We start from the raw sequence: 20,155 nt of genomic DNA on the forward strand, positions 1-20,155 counted from the left end.
GCTAGCCACAGCTCACAGAATATGGTGTTGAACTGGTACAATGGGCTGGATGAGCTAATTAAAGCTGTGCTTTCCACATGAAGATGTGGTTAAGTCCCAGTACAAACACAAGCATAAACTAAGTGTGTCAAGGAAATTAACTCAGGAAGCAAAGAACAGACCCAACTGTCATTTAAAGTATAAGAATTTTTCCTGCACCAAATCTACTAGCAGATAATCACCACATAAATCCAGCGAACATGTAAGTAAAATGGCTTTTATTTTCATAAATAAAAAGATAAATCATATAAACACTGTACAGAAGTAGCTGTACAGGAGCTGTCCTCGCCTGGTATGAAACACATGCAACACCAATGTCCAGTGTCATCTCTGCACAGCCTGCCTGCCAGTGCTTTATAGTCAGCGTCCCCACAATCCCTGCTACTGCTTCGGAACCTCATGGTGCGCCCGGCGTATACGAGGCTTCTGGTGTTAGCTTTACAATCAACAAGACTGCTCATGCGATCACGTGAACATGGCCAATGATGGATTTCAACACCTGCATTTACTGCCTTTACAGAAGCGCCGGACATAGTATGTGTTTCCATTTCATGAACGGCAGTCGAGTCCACAGAAACCGCAGCGTGCCTACCTAGGTTAATGAGGGTTAGTACACAGAGCAAGTCCTACAGGCAGAGTATAAACAGGCAGCAGCAAGTACTAGTTAGTTTTGTCAGTAACTAGTTAGTTTTGTCAGTCACTGGCATTTAACAAGTGACTCTGTAGGAAGGGTGACAACGTAATAAAGTATTGTTTTCCTATAGGCAGCAAAATAAAACTTAATGCCCATTCAGTAGTTACTCCAAGTATTCTGAAAGCTACAGCTTAAATATTAGATACTGCAAGCTGTAACTCACATTTTAAATTATTTTTTAAAAAACCCTTAGTGATTATATGTAGCTTTTCAAAGGAGTATAAACTATGATATATGATTTATTGACTACTGTCTTGATTGACAGGTATAATCTCTTCATTCTTCATCATGAGATGTATATTCCTGTTTCAATACTTTATGCAGATTGATGTGTTTCTCACAGGGTGGCTAAAGGGATGCAGTGGTCTACGTATGTGCCTATACACTGTCTGGCACACAGTAAGTTCTCACATACATTATTATTCCTATTATGCGAAGCAATCTGTCACCTAGAAAAGGAAGTTAACACCCCAGGAGAGCAACCAAGCAGGATACACCCACATCTGTTACTTGGTAAAGTATCACACACCCATCATTCCCAGTGTGTGGGTATAAGCAAATCCTTTAAACACATAGTTTGTGTGTCTATATCCTAACCTCTGTCACTATGGCCTAACGCCAAGCCATTACTATAGGATACTGAAGAAAACCATGTTAAAAACACAGTGTCCACCAAAATCAGGGAACAAAGGCATTTTCTTAAAACTCTTCTAACAAAGGAATTACCAGTGTGAGTCAGGACAACCTATCTTGGTTGAGTTTACGAAGGCTTTCTTTACAACATGCAACATTTTAATTCTTCAAAACACACTACCATTCTCTTCCTCTCTCTACACAGAAGCACTAAATGCTAGTACAAAGCTTTACCCCTTAAGTAAAAAGTTCATTAGAAAAGGTACTTGTAAGAAAACCACCACTGTGTGGGTAGTGCGGGTGGAGAGAGCACGGCCCTCCGCTGCTGAGCCAGGCCGAGGGGCACAGACCCAGACTGCTGAATTTCACGTAACTTCCATATTCCTGAAGACACGATTTCCTAGTACAGGGAAAGAGCTTGGTCTGAGGTTTTCTGATTTTAACTGCGATTCTGTTTCCCCACCTAGACTAAGCTAGACTCGGATCTGACAATGTGGTGATGAAAGGTGAACCCATCTCTTTTCAAAACATCCTTCTGGTATCAAACAAGAAGAACAAACATTTCTGTGAAAGTAGAAAAACATGAACATGAAACTTACTATCTAGAGTTCAGAAAAGGTCCAATCCCCCACATATACTCATTAGAGGCATAAAAAACAACCCTTCCAAATGTTGTCCTGATTAAAAAAGCAGAGCCCAGAAGCAAAATCATGAAATGCCTCTATGTTAAAAATCAAGAATAAATAAATGAAAGGCCAAGTTGCTCTGAAGCTAACAATTATCCTGTGGGCTTCAGAGAAATCAGAAACGGCGAACTGAAGCCCCACAGTTTCTCTTGTGGACCAGCAGAGATTGCAGTGAGTGACAGACATTCTTATGAGACCGAGCACCCAGTGTCCTTCTGAGGTCTGATATCTGGTTCCTTTACAGGTTTCACGTCCTCTTCCGGTTTGGGTTTGACCTAAGGAGAAAGAAAACAAGGTAAATATGCAGGTGAAGTAGAGAAACCCCACAAAGGCCTGCCCGACTTCAGACGGTCAAGGCCGCACTGAGGCTGCCACCCATCCCAGGACCCAGAAGCTGCATCCCAGCAGGTGGGAACGTGGACTGTAGGTCCTTCCCTCGTCCAGCAGGTAATCCTTCCAGGAAGGAACAACTCAGTAATGGGCCCTAGCGTGTGGAGACAATGTATGGCAACACAAGCTGTCTTTAAAGGGACTATTGTGGGCTGGAGAGATGGCTCAGTAGCTAAGTGCACTGACTGCTCTTCCAGAGGTCCTGAGTTCAATTCCCAGCAACCACATGGTGACTCAAAACCATCTGTAATGGGATTCGATGTCCTCTTCTGGTGTGTCTGTAAACATCTACAGTGTACTCATACATATCAAATAAATAAATAAATAAATAAATAAATAAATCTTTAAAAAAAGATACTATTTTAGAAGCTTCACAGGGAACAAAGATGGCTACTTTAAGGAGTAGTTGTATGGGAGGAGAATGCCTAACATATACAATTTCAAGGTATACTAGGGCTGTAAAGCAACCCCCACCCTTTCTATCACAGATCTCTAGTCCTTTGGTAACGAAACCTAACCCTTCCCATGTGAGCTACCACACACTGAGAGCACCGCGGGAGCTCAGGTCTAAGTAAATGGGAAAGTGCTCTACTTTACTCCAGGGTGACTTAAGCTGAAGTGAAATCCAATCTTCAAGTGCCCAATGTCAGAAGGAGCATTGCTATATCAACATCAACACCAGGGCCTTTCCCACGCTCTTCTTAGAGAGAACACTGACTGACAAGTCTTGAAAACAAAACACTGTTGAAACACTGCGAGTGAAAACACAGAAAACCAGAGGACTGAAGGCAGAGGGCTACTTCTGAGAGCAGGCTAAGCCCCACAGTGAGCTCACTGAGGACGGAGACAGAGACACAACACCAGCTCCATCTTCTTCTCCTCTATATTCTATGTAAGGAAAAACCCATTCTCATACACTGTCATCCTTGGGTCTCTTGGTGAGATCAAACGCAGCCAACGCTTCCGGTGTCCAGTGAGCACTCATAGGAGGGAATTCAAAAGGCACAGGCTCTACCAGCCCATAATTTGCTTTGAGTTCCAGTTGTGGGGCTTCTGTTGGAATTTTTTGAAAGTAACTGCAAAAAGCAATTTAAATAATGGTTTATTCGTTATTCAGCAACTACTTGAGCACCTAGTATGTTCAAGGCCTACAATGCTTATGACAGCTCTCTCCCCTGAGGGACAGTCATATGTGGACAACTGATAAAATCAGGAAGCCCTATCACCCACAGCACAATGCAATAGAAGCTTCCCAGGACAGAAAGAGGGGCCATGGGCCTGGACTTGGAGGCTCAGTCTATTTTCAAGGGAAGTGATTAAAAACTGAACTAGACACGTGACAAGTTCAGTGTGGCCTAATGCAGTGTCCTACGAAGAATACAGACAGGCAGGCAGGGAAAGGCACCGAAATACAGTTTGCACTCTGATTTACTAACAGTCGCAGTTCTATTCCTGAAAAGACCAGGAAGGATTATGAGAAAATTAAAATTTCCTGCTTTATAGTTAATTCAAACCAAAGTGAGAGAAATATGCAAAAGAAGTTGAATACACACACACACACTCCCCCTGTATTAGTAGGGTTTTACTGCTGTGAACAAATACCATGACCAAGGCAAGTCTTATAAGGACAACATTTAATTGGGGCTGGCTTACAGGTTCAGAGGTTTAGTCCATTATCATTAAGGTGGGAGCATGGTAGCATCCATGCATGCATGACGCAGGCAGAGCTGAGAGTTCTACATCTTCATCTGAAGGCTGCTAGTGGGAGATTGACTTCCAGGTAGCTAGGATTAGGGTCTTAAAACCCACTCCCACAGTAACACACCTATTCCAACAAAGCCACACCTCCAAATAGTGCCACTTGCTGGGCCAATCACATCAAACCATGACACTGTTCCTCCCCCCCCACAAACATATACTACACCCACACTCCACACACACCCTGCACACAGAAGTAACATGGAAACAAAGGTAAAAGAAAATGAAGTCTTTATGGGAGTGTCCTGATGAAATAAACTTTAAGTTAACAACTCACATTTAAATTTTAAAATCTATTTTTATGACATCACATACAGAATAAAAGTCCTTACAAACAATTTTATCACCAATTTAAAAAGAAAATTAATACTACATTTACACGCAATTTAAGACAGATATTGTGGGACTAGAGATAAGAGCTGTATTAAGCCATTACTATGTTAACGGTTATGGCCCTGCGGTACTAGAGATGAGGGAGCAGTACTCACATGAAGCCATTTTCTCTCTGACATTTGTCCAGGGTGTTCTTCACAAGGCTCCCAAGCTTCCGGAAGAACAAGTGTCCTGACGGCTTGGCCGTCGGCCCTGGTCCTTTGGTTTCCCCGTACTCTTTGCATAGGGCTTCTGCCTCTGCGTACACTGCAGAAAGGACAACAGTCTCAGAATACTAAGTCCTGCTGTAAGTCAGCGACATAACTCCAGCTGTTTTCACACACTAGAAACACAACACAATGACCATTCCGCCTGAAGGCAGCATCCGCCAGGCCCCAGGTAAGGTTTGTTTCTCTATCCTGCCCGTTTCCTTTCAAGGACTCAGCCAGAAGCTACTCATTCCCTTTAGAATGAAAGATTTTTTTTTTCTTAAGAGAGAGTTAAAATTCTAATTCTAAAAGCCAAACTTACATTTTTCTGCTTCTTGGAGAGATCGGATGGCTTCTCCACACTTATCGCTCGCCAACAGAGTCTGGCCATGGTAGCAATACGCCTGGTAAAACAAACACGTTTTCATGTGTTCTGTCCTCACACACGTCAGCTAGGCACTGTCAGTCACCACCTGGATTACTGATGTCATTCATCATCTCATTTACCTGAGGTAAGCCCCACCTCACACCTCTGTCCAGCCCTGAGGCAGAGTAGATTTCTAGTCATGTTTCGAGAGAAAACCTGACAGCTGAAGCTTCTTTTTAAAATTAGGACAGAGGTAAATGAAGGAGTAAATTATTTGTGCATATGTAAAGGATAGTGTTTGTGTGTGTCCCCTGCAGCAGAGTCTGCTGAAATCCAGACTGGGTCCAGGACCCTCCAGCATCACCTTCGAATGCTAGGGTTACAGGCACCATCACCACACCTAGCAAGGACCATAGGTTTTAAGAAAAATGCAACAGCACGAAAGTCTACTCTCAAATCAGGTGATGCAGACAGTGGTGCTGGGCAGCAGGAGGTTGGAAAACATTATGACATGTAAGGGATAAAAATACTCAACTCTGAAAAGGGTTAACTACTTCTCACATGCTAACAATCCTGGAATGAGTTTGGTGGTTTAATTAGCTGGTAAGGAACCTCTAAAAGGCACATACTGGTGGTTTTCACCTAGGTGACAGACACTGTGTGGTATACCTTAAGATTAAAATAAAAAACCAACAACAGAGTCAGTGTGAGTGAGGCAGGGCACTGGAGGTCAGTCCCTGCCTTCCACTCTGTCTGAGGCAGGGTGTCCTGTTGCTTGCTGTGAGGTATGCAAGGCTAGCTGCTGGCTTCTCTGCTTTGTAGGGCTGCTGGGACTACAGATGTACACTGGCTTTACATGGCCTCTGGGGCTCTGAACTCAGGTCCTCACATTTGCTTTCTAAGTTCTTCAGCTACTGAGCCATCTTCAGGCCTTTAAGAGGAGAATTTCTTGCTTTCCTTCCAAGTAGACAGGATAAAACGACAGAGAGAATTCTCATGTCTCTAGCCTTTGTTTTGGATGTAGCAATTCCAGGTTTACAATTCCCTACCATTTCTTCCCACCCACTCCTGCCAGTGAACATTTACTGAGAGCTGCCTATCACTGTTGAGTTGCTGAGGATTAGTAGGTGGCAAGGGGGGCTGGCGAGAGTATGCTCTGCAGGGCTCACTGTCTGCAGGGCTCACTGTCTGCAGGGCTCACTGTCTGCAGGGTTACGGGCACTTACATACGCTGTGTAGAAGCACATCTTCAAGTGAAGGTACTTTCTCCATTTAGCAGAGTGTGCAGGCTCCAAACTGGACAAAGTATGATCTAAAGTTACATTTTAAAAAGCAAAGTATCATTTCACCCCGTTTCACTGGAGCATTGCTTAGCTCCTGTGTTCTAGTGCTAAAAGCAGACTACTGTCTAGTCTAAACTCAAGCTTTCATACATTAAAAAAAAACACTAAATACTTTAACATGATTTATTTCCCCATAATTACATATTTGAACAACTTAAATACCTCTTCAATTTGATGGCTAATGTAGCTTTAAGTTAATGACAAAATGTGACAGAACTAAGGATTTCAAAGCAAGTATTTATATCATAAGTTTAAAGTTGTATATAAGATAGCCAGGCACATAGCAGTCTATTTGCCTGCCAGAAACAACTCATATCCAGTCAACCATCACTGAACCTTGCATTAAAAAAATCCACATCCACTCACTCACAGGTCCACATGTGCTCACATAATCCAAACACTTTTTGTCTTCCTTAATGTCAACTTCACTATAACTGTCAAACCTGTCTTCATTTCCTCCAAAGCCTGCAAACACTGAGCCAGCCTATTCCATTACATAGCAAGCCCATGTGTGAGCTTGGGAATTTTCTTTCAGAATTATAAGCCAGTCAAATCAGACTCAGTTTGTTTTGCAATGAGATTAAAAAGCCACCTGCCTATTGTAAAGCTTCACTAGCACGTCCACATTGTTCAGTTCCTTACACCACTGACGGTGTGTCTTACCCCAGGACCTGATTCTTCCCCAGCCTCTGAATTATTCTTACCTACTCAGCAACTAAAACAGTAACCAGCCTCCAAACAGAAGCCTAAGCATGTTCCCCACATCACAGGAGCCAAGTCTGGCTGCACCTTGCACATGCTATAGTCAAGTTATAGGTGGCCAAATTACACTTGACTGTCACTATCGAATCTAAATAACGTTAAGAATTATGAAAGAGTTATAAAGATCTGAGTGGGTGTTACATGCCTTTAGTCTCAGTACCTTGAAGGCAGAGGCATTTGGATTTCTGGAGGTTGTGGCCAGTTTGGTCTACTTAGTTCTAGGACAGCCAGGACTACACAGAAAGACCCAGTCTTAAAAACTAACTAAATACATACACACATATGTATGTACATACTTACATAAGGTAGTTATAAGGCCCATAAAGACCAAAGGCTCCCTTTGACTGGACATAGCTGGTGGAAAAGTCCATTAGAAGTCATCTGACACATGAGCTGTGAGGCTCTGGGGACTTATACAGTGCTCTACTCCTAGCTATAGTCCAAGCTCCTCAAATATTAACTTATAACTTATTTATTAATTCACAGGTATATGTGCACCCTCGTGTCTGAGAGGAGCATGCACATGTGTGTGCCTTATATGGAGGCTAATCATCTTGTGTGTTGAGACATGATCTCTTCACTTTTACCTGGAACTTATAATGGAGTGAGGCTGGATGGTGAGCAAGCCACAGGGACTCCTGTGACCCCTTCTCCACAGCCCTCGGACTTTCTCCTAGTGTTGTAATGGAAAATATAATCTTTTCCTCCCTTTTTTTTTTTTTTAGTGAGAATCTGAGTCCCAAGCGTGTGCTGAGACAGTGGGCTCACCTGCTTTCTGGTAGAAGCTGGCTGTGTCATAGGCGAGTGCAGCGATCAGTCCCGGAGCGTGCTTCAGCTCAATGGCTCGGGCGATTGTCACTGTAACCAACACACAGGAGTTACATTCTCTGAGTTTACAGCCATCTATGGGAAGTTCAGTCATAATAGCAAAGACAACCTGATGATCTGTTGCAAATTTTCATAGTTTTTCTTTTTCAAATAAATTTTACTGTAACAATTTATAGCAAATATAAACACAGAAAGAGGACACTGATTTTGAGTATCTTTAAATAACTAGCCAATTATTAGCCAAGCACACAGAAATTCTATAAAATAGCATGACATAAGGAAAAACACTTTCAAAGCACTCCAGTTTGAAATACAGCTAAAAAAAAGCTTGGGAAATGACTTTCCTGGTTTTTGTAACTGAAAGATGAAGACTTCAATGTAAGTTAATGATTGGAAGAAGAAAAACAGTAAGCACAAAACAAGAGGAAAGATGAGTTAAAGAATCAATGTTTGGGGCCAGAGCAATGGCTCACAGTTAAGAACACATCTTGCTCTTTCAGAGGAACCAAGTTCAGTTCCCATCATGCATTTTGGAAGGATTCTGGGGATCTGGTGTCCTCTTTGACCTCCAAAGGCACCTGCATACATAACGTAGCCCTACACATGCACATGCGCATGCCTAACAATAAACCTTAAAGAAAGAAAACCCAAAGATTAACATTAATGCTGTCAAAAAAAGTATGCGTTTAAGGAGCGTTAGCTAGAAGGAACTTTCCTCTGCTGACAGCAAAGGAGATGATAAAGATAATAACCCTGAAACCTAATACGGCTTAATCTAAGAATTAGAATCCAATATAAATATTCTTAAAAACAAACAGAAGACACCTTACAGTATTTAGGATACCTTCCTGAGCCTCGGCCTGGCACTGGATGATGTAAGCATCGATGAGCCGAGCCTCCAAGTCCCGCCCCTTTTCTGCTGGTGTAAGAAGTTTGGGGATATGACTTTCCTAGAGAGAAAGAACAGAAACACTATTGTCAAGGGGAAAAAGATACAACTTAGAGATAGGACATTCAGATTACAGACTCACTGGGAACCTAAGTGGACAGACCAAGCTGCAGCTGTGAGCACACAGGCAAGGTGAGTCCTGCGTATTCAAAGTGAAGTGAAAACTAATGATGGAAAGAAAATAACCAAAATTCTACATCTAATTCAGGCTGAAAAGACACCATAAAGCTGGCTCCAAGAGGTCCTCAGTGGTCAGTAGTTGTAACCAGAAGGAATCAGGTGGGCAGTCTCACAGGAAGACACGTTTCCTCAGAGTTCCCATCCCATCTTTAAGCTACCTGACACAGTAAGCACGCACTGACCGGCTGGCCAGGGAGAGACCTGGCGCGCACCGTCAGCCGGTTCTGTGGAATTGTGACTGCTCCTCGCAACTGCAGAGAGCAATGCGCAACAGCACAGGCACTGATTATCTGTTTTGCTTTCACCTAGCGTGAAGGACTGAAGAGGAAGCAGAATATTACAACTTAACACTTCTCGTTATGAATTAGCAGAGAGCTACTAACACTCAGTGCTTGGCTGTAGCCCATCTATAAGGCCGTTAGTATATAACAAGCAGGTAGCGCAGACATAAGCATTCACATCTGCACACAGCCTCCTAAGACTGCATCCATGCTGAGTCTGAACGGACAGTTCCCTGAACAATACAGAAGAACAAGTACTCACGGAGCACTACACTGTGCTAGACAAGAGATGATTTCAGTATACAGGATGTGCACGGCTTACATGCAGAGACCCCCATCATTTTGGAAAAGACACTTATGTATCTGGTCTTTGCTATGGAGATGTGGAAGGGGCAGTCTGTTCTTGAACCAACGCCCTGCAGTCACTGGAGAGACTGAACTACCTCCTGTGACACAATGGCGTTACTAATCCCTCCAGACAGTTCAAGAATTAACGCCCCTCCTCCTCTCCCCCTTACTGTACCTTTAAATGTTTAAAAATCCCAGCTGCAATTTTTAGGCTTCGGTGAACTTCTTTTGCTTCATCTTCTGTTATGCTTTAAGACAGTAAAGTTAGTTAGATGATGAATCTTATTTCTGGAACTAAAAGCCAATGTGTTATCAGAACACAGAGGCTGAAGAGATGGCTCCGGGGCTAAGAACACTTATGGCTCTTGCCCGAGACTTGGGTTCAGTCCCCAGCACCCACATCAGGCGGCTTACACTGCCTTTGACTCTAGCTAGAGATGGCCCCATGGATGTGCACGAACCCACACACGGACACATCATTTAAACGCATCAGAAAAACAAAGTAGTTATTTGTCTTGTTATTTTCTTATTTAAAAAAAAAATCTAACTTGATATTAAAAAATAAAAATCACATAAAACATATCCCAAGACTCTGTGGATGAATAGAGACCTTGCCTAGAAATGCTAAATGATCTTATTTTCTTTCCAGATTGTTCTGTCATAAACAAATACAAATTATTATGAACTTAACACACATGGTAGCTATAGGCACTGGTCATTTGTATCATTTTACATCAGCAACCATGATTCATTTTCAATGGCTGTATATTATTATGGATGGATGAATCATAACTAATTGGCCAGTTTCCTAATTCTGTATCCATGTTAGTTACTATAACCACTGTCTCATTTACTGTTACAATTCTCAGAATATACTGTTATTTCCTCCGTGTGCCTGACTGGAGCTTCCAGGGCAAGTCTGTGGGCTCAGTTCTTCCCTTGCATCTTTGGGTGGGATCTGAGTCACACTGCGTCTTGTTCTGTCAGGTGGCAAGCACCTTTGCCATGGAGCGACCTCACTGACTCTAGTGTCCAGTTCTTTAGTCCTCTAAACATCATTTTACATGCTTCTAAGCCTTCCTGCCTGTTTCATGGATTACCTATTCCATCCCTTACTTCCAGCTGACTTGATGGTATTTGAGATTATACATTTAAAACTGGAGAGCTAGAATGAACTGCAATTTTGTTAACTAATTCTGTTATTGTTTTTAATCTTTGTTTATTGTTTACAGTATTTATTTGTTTGGTTGGTTTGGTTTTTCAAGGCAGGGCTTCTCTGTGTAGCCTTGGTTGTTCATCTTCCTCTGCCCCTGGGGGCTGGGATTAAAGGCATCTGGAAACCTGGCTATGTTTATAGATATTAAATATAGACAAATCATCACATTTTAGAAATTACTTCTTGGTTTGGGGCCTTACTTAGGTCTGCCATGTAACAAGATTAGGAATGTTTTTGTCACAGAGCAGAGGTGACGAGACTGACTTGCTGCACACGCTGCCAACCTGAGATGGATCTCTGGAAGCTGTGTAATGGTGGGAGGAGGGAAGAGCATACTCCACAGAGCTGACCTGACCTCCACATGCGCCTTGGCATGTGTGCCCCTCTCCTACCCCAATGACAACCAATACAAATTTACAGAACATAGACTGAGCTGCACGACTGTAGTACCTAAGTATGAAACAAGGATTCTTCTACTGACTTCAAATGGAACCTCGGAATAAATAGCCTAGACTTAAACTTGGTATATTAAAAAAATAATATAGAGACATGTGACCTTTGCTTTCTAACTTACTTTTCTTTTCCAGCCAATCTTGAAGCATATTTTGTGTACCACAGCGCTACATTAAATCCCATGGAAATCAGTTCAAAAACAGCATCCTGCTGGGCACTGAAATGACAAATGAAATCATCAGGCTCTGTAATTATGATGGCATTGCTATCCACAGCTTAATGGCATAGCAGATAAAGGCTCTTGCTGCCCTAGTTCAATACCTGGGAACCCTGCATGTTACTCTTTCCATTTCACATACGCACTAGGACATGCAGGCACGTACACATGTACACATGACCACACACATACCTAACAAATAAAATGCAGTAATTAAAGAAAAAAATGAAGATAGACGCTAAGGGTAGTTGTTCACACTTTTAATCCTAGTACTCAGGAGACAGAGGCATGTAAATCACTGTGAGTTTGAGGCCAGCCTGGTCTACACAGTGAGTTCCAGGACAGCTAGAGCTAACTACATAGTGAGACCCTGTCTCAAAAAAACAAAAACAAACAAAAAGCCCAAACAACTGTGGTCCAGCATTGTCTAAGTTTGCTTTCTATTTGGTAGACTATGCACACACACACAACCACAACCAACCAACCAACCAAAAAAAACCAACTTGGGGGAAGAAAGAGTTCATTTCATCTTATAGCTTAGAGTACAACATGAAGATAAAGTCAGAACACACACTCAGGGCAGAGAGCTGGAGGCAGAGACTGAAGCAAAGGCCGTGGTGGCACACACTGCTTATTGTTGCTCTCTGTGACCTGCTCAGCTTCTTTTTTATACAACCCAAGACTCCCTGCCCAGGGTGGTATCATCCAGAGAGGGCTGGATGCTCTTCACATGAATCATTCATCAAGAAAATGCTGTGCAGGCCAACCTGCTGGAGGCATTTTCTCAGTCGAGTTCCCGAGTTTGCATCAAGCTGACAAAAGATTAAGCAGCACAAGTATGAACTGTGTACTTCACAGTAATAATAATCATGAAAAAGTAGCTCCCAAAGCTACCCAGAAGGCTTTAGAACTATGTATTTCTGAGACTCGTCCTCAAAAGTCAGAAACATTAGGACAGGACCCAAAGTGTGAGTGTATGTGTGTGTCCACAGCATGAGCATGTGTGGACATCAGAGGACGACTTGAACGAGTTTGTTCTCTCCTATGTGGGTCTCAGGGAGCAAGCTCCAGTCATCAGGCTTGCACTCAACCACCCTTACTCAATGTACCATCTCACCGGTCCCTGTTTTCCTAATTTATATGATAGTTTATAAATAACTATTCTTGTTTGTGTGTGTTTCTGAGGATCAAATGTAGGGCTTTACAAATGCTAGATGTCTACTATTAAGCTACAACCTTGTTTTAGAACACTCAATTTCAATAGCACAAAATAATATAATACTAAGTAGTAGTATGACTATCTGTGGTGGTTTGAATAGGTATAGCCCCTCTAGACTCTTGTGTTTGAATGCTTGGTCATAGAGGTGGCACTACTGGAGATGTGATCTTGTTGGAGTAGGTATGGCCTTGTCAGAGGAAGTCTATCACCATGGGGGTAGACTTTGACAGTTCCCTTCTGCTACCTGTGGGTCAAGATGTAGAGCTTGTTCCAGCTCCTCCTCCAGCACCATGTCTGCCTGCACACTGTCATACTTTCTACCATAACAGACTAAAACTCTGACGTGAGCCATTCCAATTAAATGTTTTCCTTTAAGAGTTGCCATGGTTATGGTATCTCTTCACAGTACTAAAACCCTAAGATACCACGTAATAAACAAAGTTATTGTTCCACTGGGTGTGGTGCTCACCCCAGCACATTGGAGCCTAAGTCAGGGGGACTGCCATGAGTTCCAGGCCAGCCTGAGCTACACGACAAATTTGAGGGCATTGAACTAGAGTGAGACTGTCTTGGCACAAACACATATGTTGTATATGGACCTGGTGCTATTTGTATTTTGCTGCTAATTCTGCTCTTCTGGGAGGGGCTTCAGACAAGGAGTGAGTCATGTACTCAGGTGACTTCTTGTGAACCAATCCCTTAATGAAAAAAGGAATCAATCACTGGGCAAGTAGGAGGGACTTCCGGATTGGATGGAGGAAGACAGGAAGCAGGAGAGAGTTAAGTCTTTTTTGAGCAGGATAGTGAGGACAAGATGTAGCTACGAGTATCTCCTGGTTTCAATGGCAGATTTGCCAGGATTCACCACAGGAGTATTTAGATTTAAGAAGGCTTACAAGATTAGGGTTTTAGTTGCTGCGAGTTACCGTCATTTCTGAACAAAGTTTGTGTTGTGTTTTCCTTTACTCGGTGGCTCTTCTGCGTTCAAGAGAGAAAGGTATGAGGCAAAGCGTGGGCTTGCCTGATGTGCACCACAAAGGCCGAGGGGGTTTTGCAGCATGAGTTTGGCGTGGTAACCACCCACTAGTGGGAGCATAGCGAGCTGGGTGCAGAGATTGTGGAGTTCTGAGTCAGAGTCTCCATGAAATAAAAACAGGTCGGCCATTGCCCTCCAGTGCATGGCCGGCGGCCAGGCAGCTGGGGTTGAGAGTAGCAGGGCATAGCATGGGAATTTGCGGTTCTTTTTAAAATATTTCCCGCAACACACATACGTAGTATAATTTCTAAGTATGAAGCAATCAAGTATACAGTTCATATGTACTGAGTGAGTACTGAATGCTACTTAAGGTTACATCACTTAATTATATGTGTGTGTGTGTATATATATATATATATATGTATATACATATAGATAGGTTAGATAGATGTAGATAGATAGATTTTTTAATATCTTTTTTAAAGACAAAGTCTTGCTCTGTTGTCCAGGTTGGCTTCAGGATCATGATCTATCGTCCAGCCTCAGGCTCCCCCAGTGCTCAGTCTATCAGCATGAGGTACACGATCTATCGTCCAGCCTCAGGCTCCCCCAGTGCTCAGTCTATCAGCATGAGGCACCATGCTTAGCTTAATCACATAACCCTCACTATCTTAATGAAATGCTGAAAAAACAAAACAAACAAAAAACCAAACACCACCACCACCAAACAAGAACAAAACAACAACAAAAAATATCAAAAACAACAAAAAAAATATCAAAAACAAAACAAAAACAGATGGAATCAATATTTGGGATGATGTGGGGAAAAGTACGAAATTTATTTATTTCAAGCCATTTTATGGCCTCTTCAAATTCCCATTGTAATGCAGCTTTGACTCTTAACAAATAGTCTTAACAAAAACAAATCCTTAATTCTGGATGAAAACCAGGCTGGGTACCTAGAGAAAACCAGAAAAGGCCTTGGAGGACACTGGCACTGAACACACTAACGTCCACGTAACGTGTCCAAGGCCGGGAGAAGGGACAAGCACAGGCACTGTCTCCATCCCGGCACTGCGTCACGCATCAGGCCTACGTTCTCTCACAGTGGTCCTCGGCTTCCTTCCTTCTTTACATCAAAATCTAGTCAAAGGAGATGTTCATGTCAAAACCTGCATTGCGTCTAGCACGTGTGAACACAGTGTCCATCCTTTCTATAGTAGCATCACTCTGGGATCTGGGATCTCCAATCCCTCCTTCTGTTTTCACTTTATCCCTTTATATTTCCTTATCTACGTACTTCTTTATTTGTGTTTGTGGATACACATGTGTCACAAGACACATGGAAGTCAAAAGGAAAACTGTGAGAGTCGGTTCTCTCCTCTCTTTATGAGGTTCTGGGAATTGAACTCAGTTTGTCAGGCTTGGCAGCCAGCACCTTTAAATACCGAGCCATCTTGGTGGCTTCCTTTCTATTTTTCATTAAACAGAGATCTACTGACATTTTAACAATCCAATTCTGTTTTTAAAAACAGAGGTTAACAGCACAATGATCAGTTAATAATCACTGAGTAGTAGAAAAGCTGTGAAGAGAAGTTTTAAGAGCAGAAACACAGCTTGAAAGAGGGAAGAAAAATGAAACCAATTTTGGATTACAAACGGGGTGCTATAAACCAAACGTGTTTAAAATTAATATTCAGATTATCTCAAGAATAGATGTTTGTTTGATAGAAAGACTTTTGTAAATTTAATAGTACATACTTTATGTCAATGTTTTAATTAATGTCCCAGCAAATGAAAATGTTTTCTTCTTCAAATATACTAGCTAAACAGTTAAAAACAGACTTGGACTTGGGGCATCAGGGGCCTGCTCACCTCGGAACGTGTCCTTGCAATGTATCGGTCCACTTGAAATTCTGAATGTATCGTAATTTGCTTTCCTGTGTAGAGTCACCCACTGAATTTATGAAACCTATAAAAAGACACAACATATTTTAGGGTGGAACAAATATTATGTGTTTTGGTTAAAATATTATATACTCCTATTATGTGCACTTGGAAGGTAGAGGCAAGGATGTCACGAATTCAAGGCCAGTCAGGACAGAAAGTGAATTCCTGGGTAGCCAGGGCTACAGAGAGAAATCCTGTCTTGAACAGTTCCCCTCCACCCCCAAAATGTATTCATGCCATTACTTTTCCAGGTGTCGGAATGACACTTCTGGTACCGTTTTCCCTTTTTTATTTTACACACTCTTCTGGTAACGGAATGTACAAAGTGTACATATCCAGTTTTCAGAATATTAGCCCATTACAATGTCACATTCTGAGACCCATGCATTCCAAAAATAGTCTGTGAGATTAATCTGTCCGAATCTGAAAAGTTAAGTGTCTACTTCCACATAGTTGTTTTTTAAAAACGTTCAGGTTTATAGCGGTGACTAACCTTGTAAAAGAGAGAAATACAAGTCTGCCGCATTCTTCATTGTTTCTGGATTACAGCTCAAATCAGTGAACAACTCGAGGAGCCGAGTCCTGGCGGACCTCAAGTCACTTACGGCAACAGACAGTAAAGTCAGTCAGTCATCTTTCCAAGACTATAAAAGCAGCCCAGAGGCTACAATGTAAGAGCATTAGAACACCACCCACAGATCCCGCTACCTTCTTGTCAAAAGCAGATGACGTTTCTAGTAATGATTGATTCAGAAGCTATACAAAACTAAACTTGGTCTAATTAAAGGGGCAATGCCAATTGTGCAGTAAAGACATACAGCAAGTTTGAAAAACTGACTAGGCCTGGCAACACGGCCTGTAATGCCAGTGCTCGAAAGGGGCAAGGAGGAGCCTTAGCTACAGAGCCAATCACTCAGTCCACTGCAGAAAACAGAAATTTAATGTACTTATGTATAATTTTAATTAATAATTATTTTGAATTTCTAAATTTGGCAATTCTGTAAGAATATATATATCCAGAAGATGCAAAACCATATGACCATTAATTTAAAATACCTGAGTTGCCCCATACACACTGTTCTTCACTGCTACAAAAAGTGTAGCACATCTACCTTTCTTTCTTGCAATTCCTTTATCCTATGGTCACTGCGAGTGCTCTAGTTTCAAGGTGCTCCTCCCAGTTAACGTTTCTTCTCTGTGTGCCCAGTTTTCTCTCACCTACAAACTGCCAGTCTTCGGCCTTCTGCTTCTCACTCTCGAGATCCCTATTGTCACATCTTCAATGATCTCCTCTCCTAGAGCTAGCTACAACCACCTCTAATCTAAATCCACATACAATCCAGGAGGCAGTGAGAGTTCCGGAAATTCCAGTAGACAGCACTGAGTTAAGACATTAAAACAGGTGTGTAAGCTGCTGAAGGCTAATTTAAATTGTAAACACACAGAATGTATAGTCTATTATAATACCCTGAATATTTTCAAAGCCATTTGTAAATGTCCTCCTTCTACATACAAGTTAGTGTGCACGCACAAATGCACATATGTGGATATTTATGCCTGGGCATGTGTAAAAGCCAGGTGGTGGTGGTGGGGTTGGATGTCTGGGTCTCTCATTGAACCTACAACTTGCTATTCTGGCTAAACTTGCTGACCAGGGAGCTCTTGGCTCTGCCTGTCTCTACAAACACCTTGTCCCCTAGTTCTGTGGTTCAGCTAAGCATCTTGTCCTGTTTTTTATGTGGATGTTAGGGATCCAAACTCAGATCTTATGCCCATGCCTAAATCACATATTTTAAAGGCATACTTTCCTCAATTTGTACTATTTTAAGATGAATTTAACTTTCTGCAAGTTGAGCTGTGGGTGATGGGATACACACATACGCGCACACACATACACAAACACACATATAGTGGGCATACTTTGCCAACTCCCAATCTAAGTTAAACAGTTTATGCGAACCTCAGCTCAAGTTCTTTCTCCTCTATCACTACTTTGAAGCCAATTTAGATCACAGGAATCTCTCCCTGCTCGGAATGTAAATGATTTACTGTCTGGCCCATTAACAAGACTTGTATCCTGTCTTATGGATCGGTTGAAATAGAGTTTGACTTTGATTATTGCTGCTTTAGCCCTCCTGGAGTTCACTCACTGACCTAAGGTTAAGCTTGTGGTCTAGATGACTACCAAAGCTTAAATATCCCACGATCTGAGCTTCCTCTGTTAGTGATAAGTACAAAATTACTACAAGTTAGTGTCAGGAATGTACAGTACACATTTCTGTACCGATCATGGAAATTTAAAAAGTGCCCTGACTCACTGCCCAGCCAATGCATAAGCTGCACGACACCTACTTGCAAATCTTTGAAGCGGGAGGACCAGTGATCATGCCATAGTAGTTAAAAGACACGGGAGCTGTAGCTTTTAATGGGTTCCTATGAAACCAATGGGTCATCTTCACAAAATGTGCTCTACCGCCAGGAAAGACATAAAAAACAGAGAAGCGACATTCAGTAGAAAAGAACACAGTAAAACCTGGCTCTTTTACACAATATATACATCTTATATGTAAGCCATTATACATAAACAACCATCTATAAATATAATACACGGCAAATAAATCTTGTCTTGGTAGTCTACACTCAGATTATGCCTGTATAAGAAAACTAAAAATTTTGTTCATAATAACTTCAGTGATAAGACTCTGAAGAGCAATGATATTTAAACTTTAATACTCATTAAACAACACTCCCCCCATCCCCCTCCCTCCTGTGGTATGAGTCGTGTGTGCTCTCACCAGTCTGTGGGAGAAGCCTGAGGTGCTGACACTGCAGGGCTTCCAGATTAGACTTCTGCAAAGCAAAGCTGAGACTCTGGTTGGATGGCTGCAAACAGGAAGGTACAGGACCAGATAGATGAGTCTTATTTCCTTAACAAAGTCAAATGGATCCCTTCCATTTGACTAAGTCTACTTGGAATAAATAGGTTTTTATATTGATTTTATTTTCCACATATTTCTGGCACCAAAGGACCCTGGTGCAAACTTTCCGTTCTCTAATAAATGTGCTGGGTATAAAATTGCTAAGAGTAATCTTATAATAAAATGTAAATTGACCAGTAGTTTCCATTGTGAATGCAAAAACATTTTGAAAACCTCAATGAAATGTCAACTTAAAAAAAATTGTAGCAAAAAGAAAGAAACAAAAGACCAACCCCCCCCCAAAACAAAACAAACAAACAAAACGAAGGTGTGTGTTTCCCTGAAAGTTCCTGGGTAGGTAATGTATTTAGAAACACAGAAGGCTCCAAGCCAAAGCCTCGAACTTCTCATTAGATTCCAGAAGAAATACAGAAGCAATTTTGATAAGGCACATGTTATTTAAAGGTATCGCAGATTTCCAATCAGCCTTTATTAGTGGGTAAAAGTGTGGGAATGAGTAGGGTACAGTGTTCCCAACTCTCTACATCATGCACCACTCCCGTTAGGCTTACTCATGGCAAAACTGGTTTGGGGAAGCACCAGGTATTTAATGAACAGAGAAAGTGTTGTATACTCAGTGAGAGCCTGAGTAGACTCACTTAAGACTCAAACCATTCATCAAACCCTTTCAGAACATATCACCAAAACAGCATCCATACAAACCACCTTCAAAACTTACACAAATGCGGCATGGGGTGAGCCTACCACACTCTAGGGATATTTGTGAAAATAAAATGTCCTTGACTGTTTCTTTTCATGACAGTACCCTGCCCCATTTCTCAAACACTCTGATGATCTGGCACTCCTCCGGTCTCAAGAACTCCAAGGCCTGACACTATTACTGACGCTGTGGAGTGCTCACAAAAAAGGGATCTATCATGACTGCCCTCCAAAAGACCCAACAAGCAGCTGAAAGAGTCAGATGCAGATATTTACAGCCAACCAATGGACAGAAGCAGCTGACCCCTGTTGCTGAATTAGGGAAGGCTGAAAGAACCTGAGGAGAAGGGCGATTCTATAGGAGGACCAGCAGTCTCAATTAATCTGGACCCCCCCGAAATCTCTCAAACACTGGACCACCAAACAGACAACATACACCAGCTGATGTGAGGCCCCCAACACACATACAGTAGAGGACTTCCGGGTCTGTGTTCATTCACAGAAGATGCACCTAACCCTCAAAAGACTGGAGGCTCCAGGGAGTTTAGAGGTCAGATGGGGTGGAGGGTGGGGGCATCCATGTGGAGACGGGGTGTGGGGGGAGGAGGTTTGGGATGTGGAGCATTTGGAGGATGGGAGGGGGAGGG

General features: G+C 42.2%; 1 protein-coding gene across 8 annotated transcripts in view; it reads right to left on the reverse strand.

Moving 5' to 3' along the window:
- Window positions 1-240: 240 nt before the first annotated feature.
- Window positions 241-20,155, reverse strand: part of Brox (BRO1 domain and CAAX motif containing) — a 20,947-nt gene continuing 1,032 nt past the window's right edge. For 3 of the 8 annotated variants that reach the window (NM_001357242.2, NM_027861.4, XM_006535598.4), the window contains exons 2-14: window positions 18,666-18,753; window positions 18,223-18,339; window positions 16,364-16,470; window positions 15,796-15,892; window positions 11,630-11,725; window positions 10,015-10,087; window positions 8,926-9,031; window positions 8,022-8,111; window positions 6,375-6,460; window positions 5,104-5,185; window positions 4,689-4,839; window positions 3,359-3,518; window positions 241-2,327 (exon numbers count right to left, since the gene is read on the reverse strand). In NM_001357242.2, the coding sequence (NP_001344171.1) occupies window positions 2,241-2,327; window positions 3,359-3,518; window positions 4,689-4,839; window positions 5,104-5,185; window positions 6,375-6,460; window positions 8,022-8,111; window positions 8,926-9,031; window positions 10,015-10,087; window positions 11,630-11,725; window positions 15,796-15,892; window positions 16,364-16,470; window positions 18,223-18,323 (1,236 nt within the window). In that variant the 5' untranslated portion in view covers window positions 18,324-18,339; window positions 18,666-18,753 and the 3' untranslated portion in view covers window positions 241-2,240. Of the gene's footprint in view, window positions 2,328-3,358; window positions 3,519-4,688; window positions 4,840-5,103; window positions 5,186-6,374; window positions 6,461-8,021; window positions 8,112-8,925; window positions 9,032-10,014; window positions 10,088-11,629; window positions 11,726-15,795; window positions 15,893-16,363; window positions 16,515-18,222; window positions 18,340-18,665; window positions 18,754-20,155 lie in introns of all 8 variants that reach the window. The other 5 variants (XM_006535599.4, XM_030243025.1, XR_389720.4 and 2 more) reach the window with 4 other exon arrangements.

The sequence above is a fragment of the Mus musculus genome, chromosome 1, assembly GCF_000001635.26.
Source record: "Mus musculus strain C57BL/6J chromosome 1, GRCm38.p6 C57BL/6J".
NCBI lineage: Eukaryota > Metazoa > Chordata > Mammalia > Rodentia > Muridae > Mus > Mus musculus.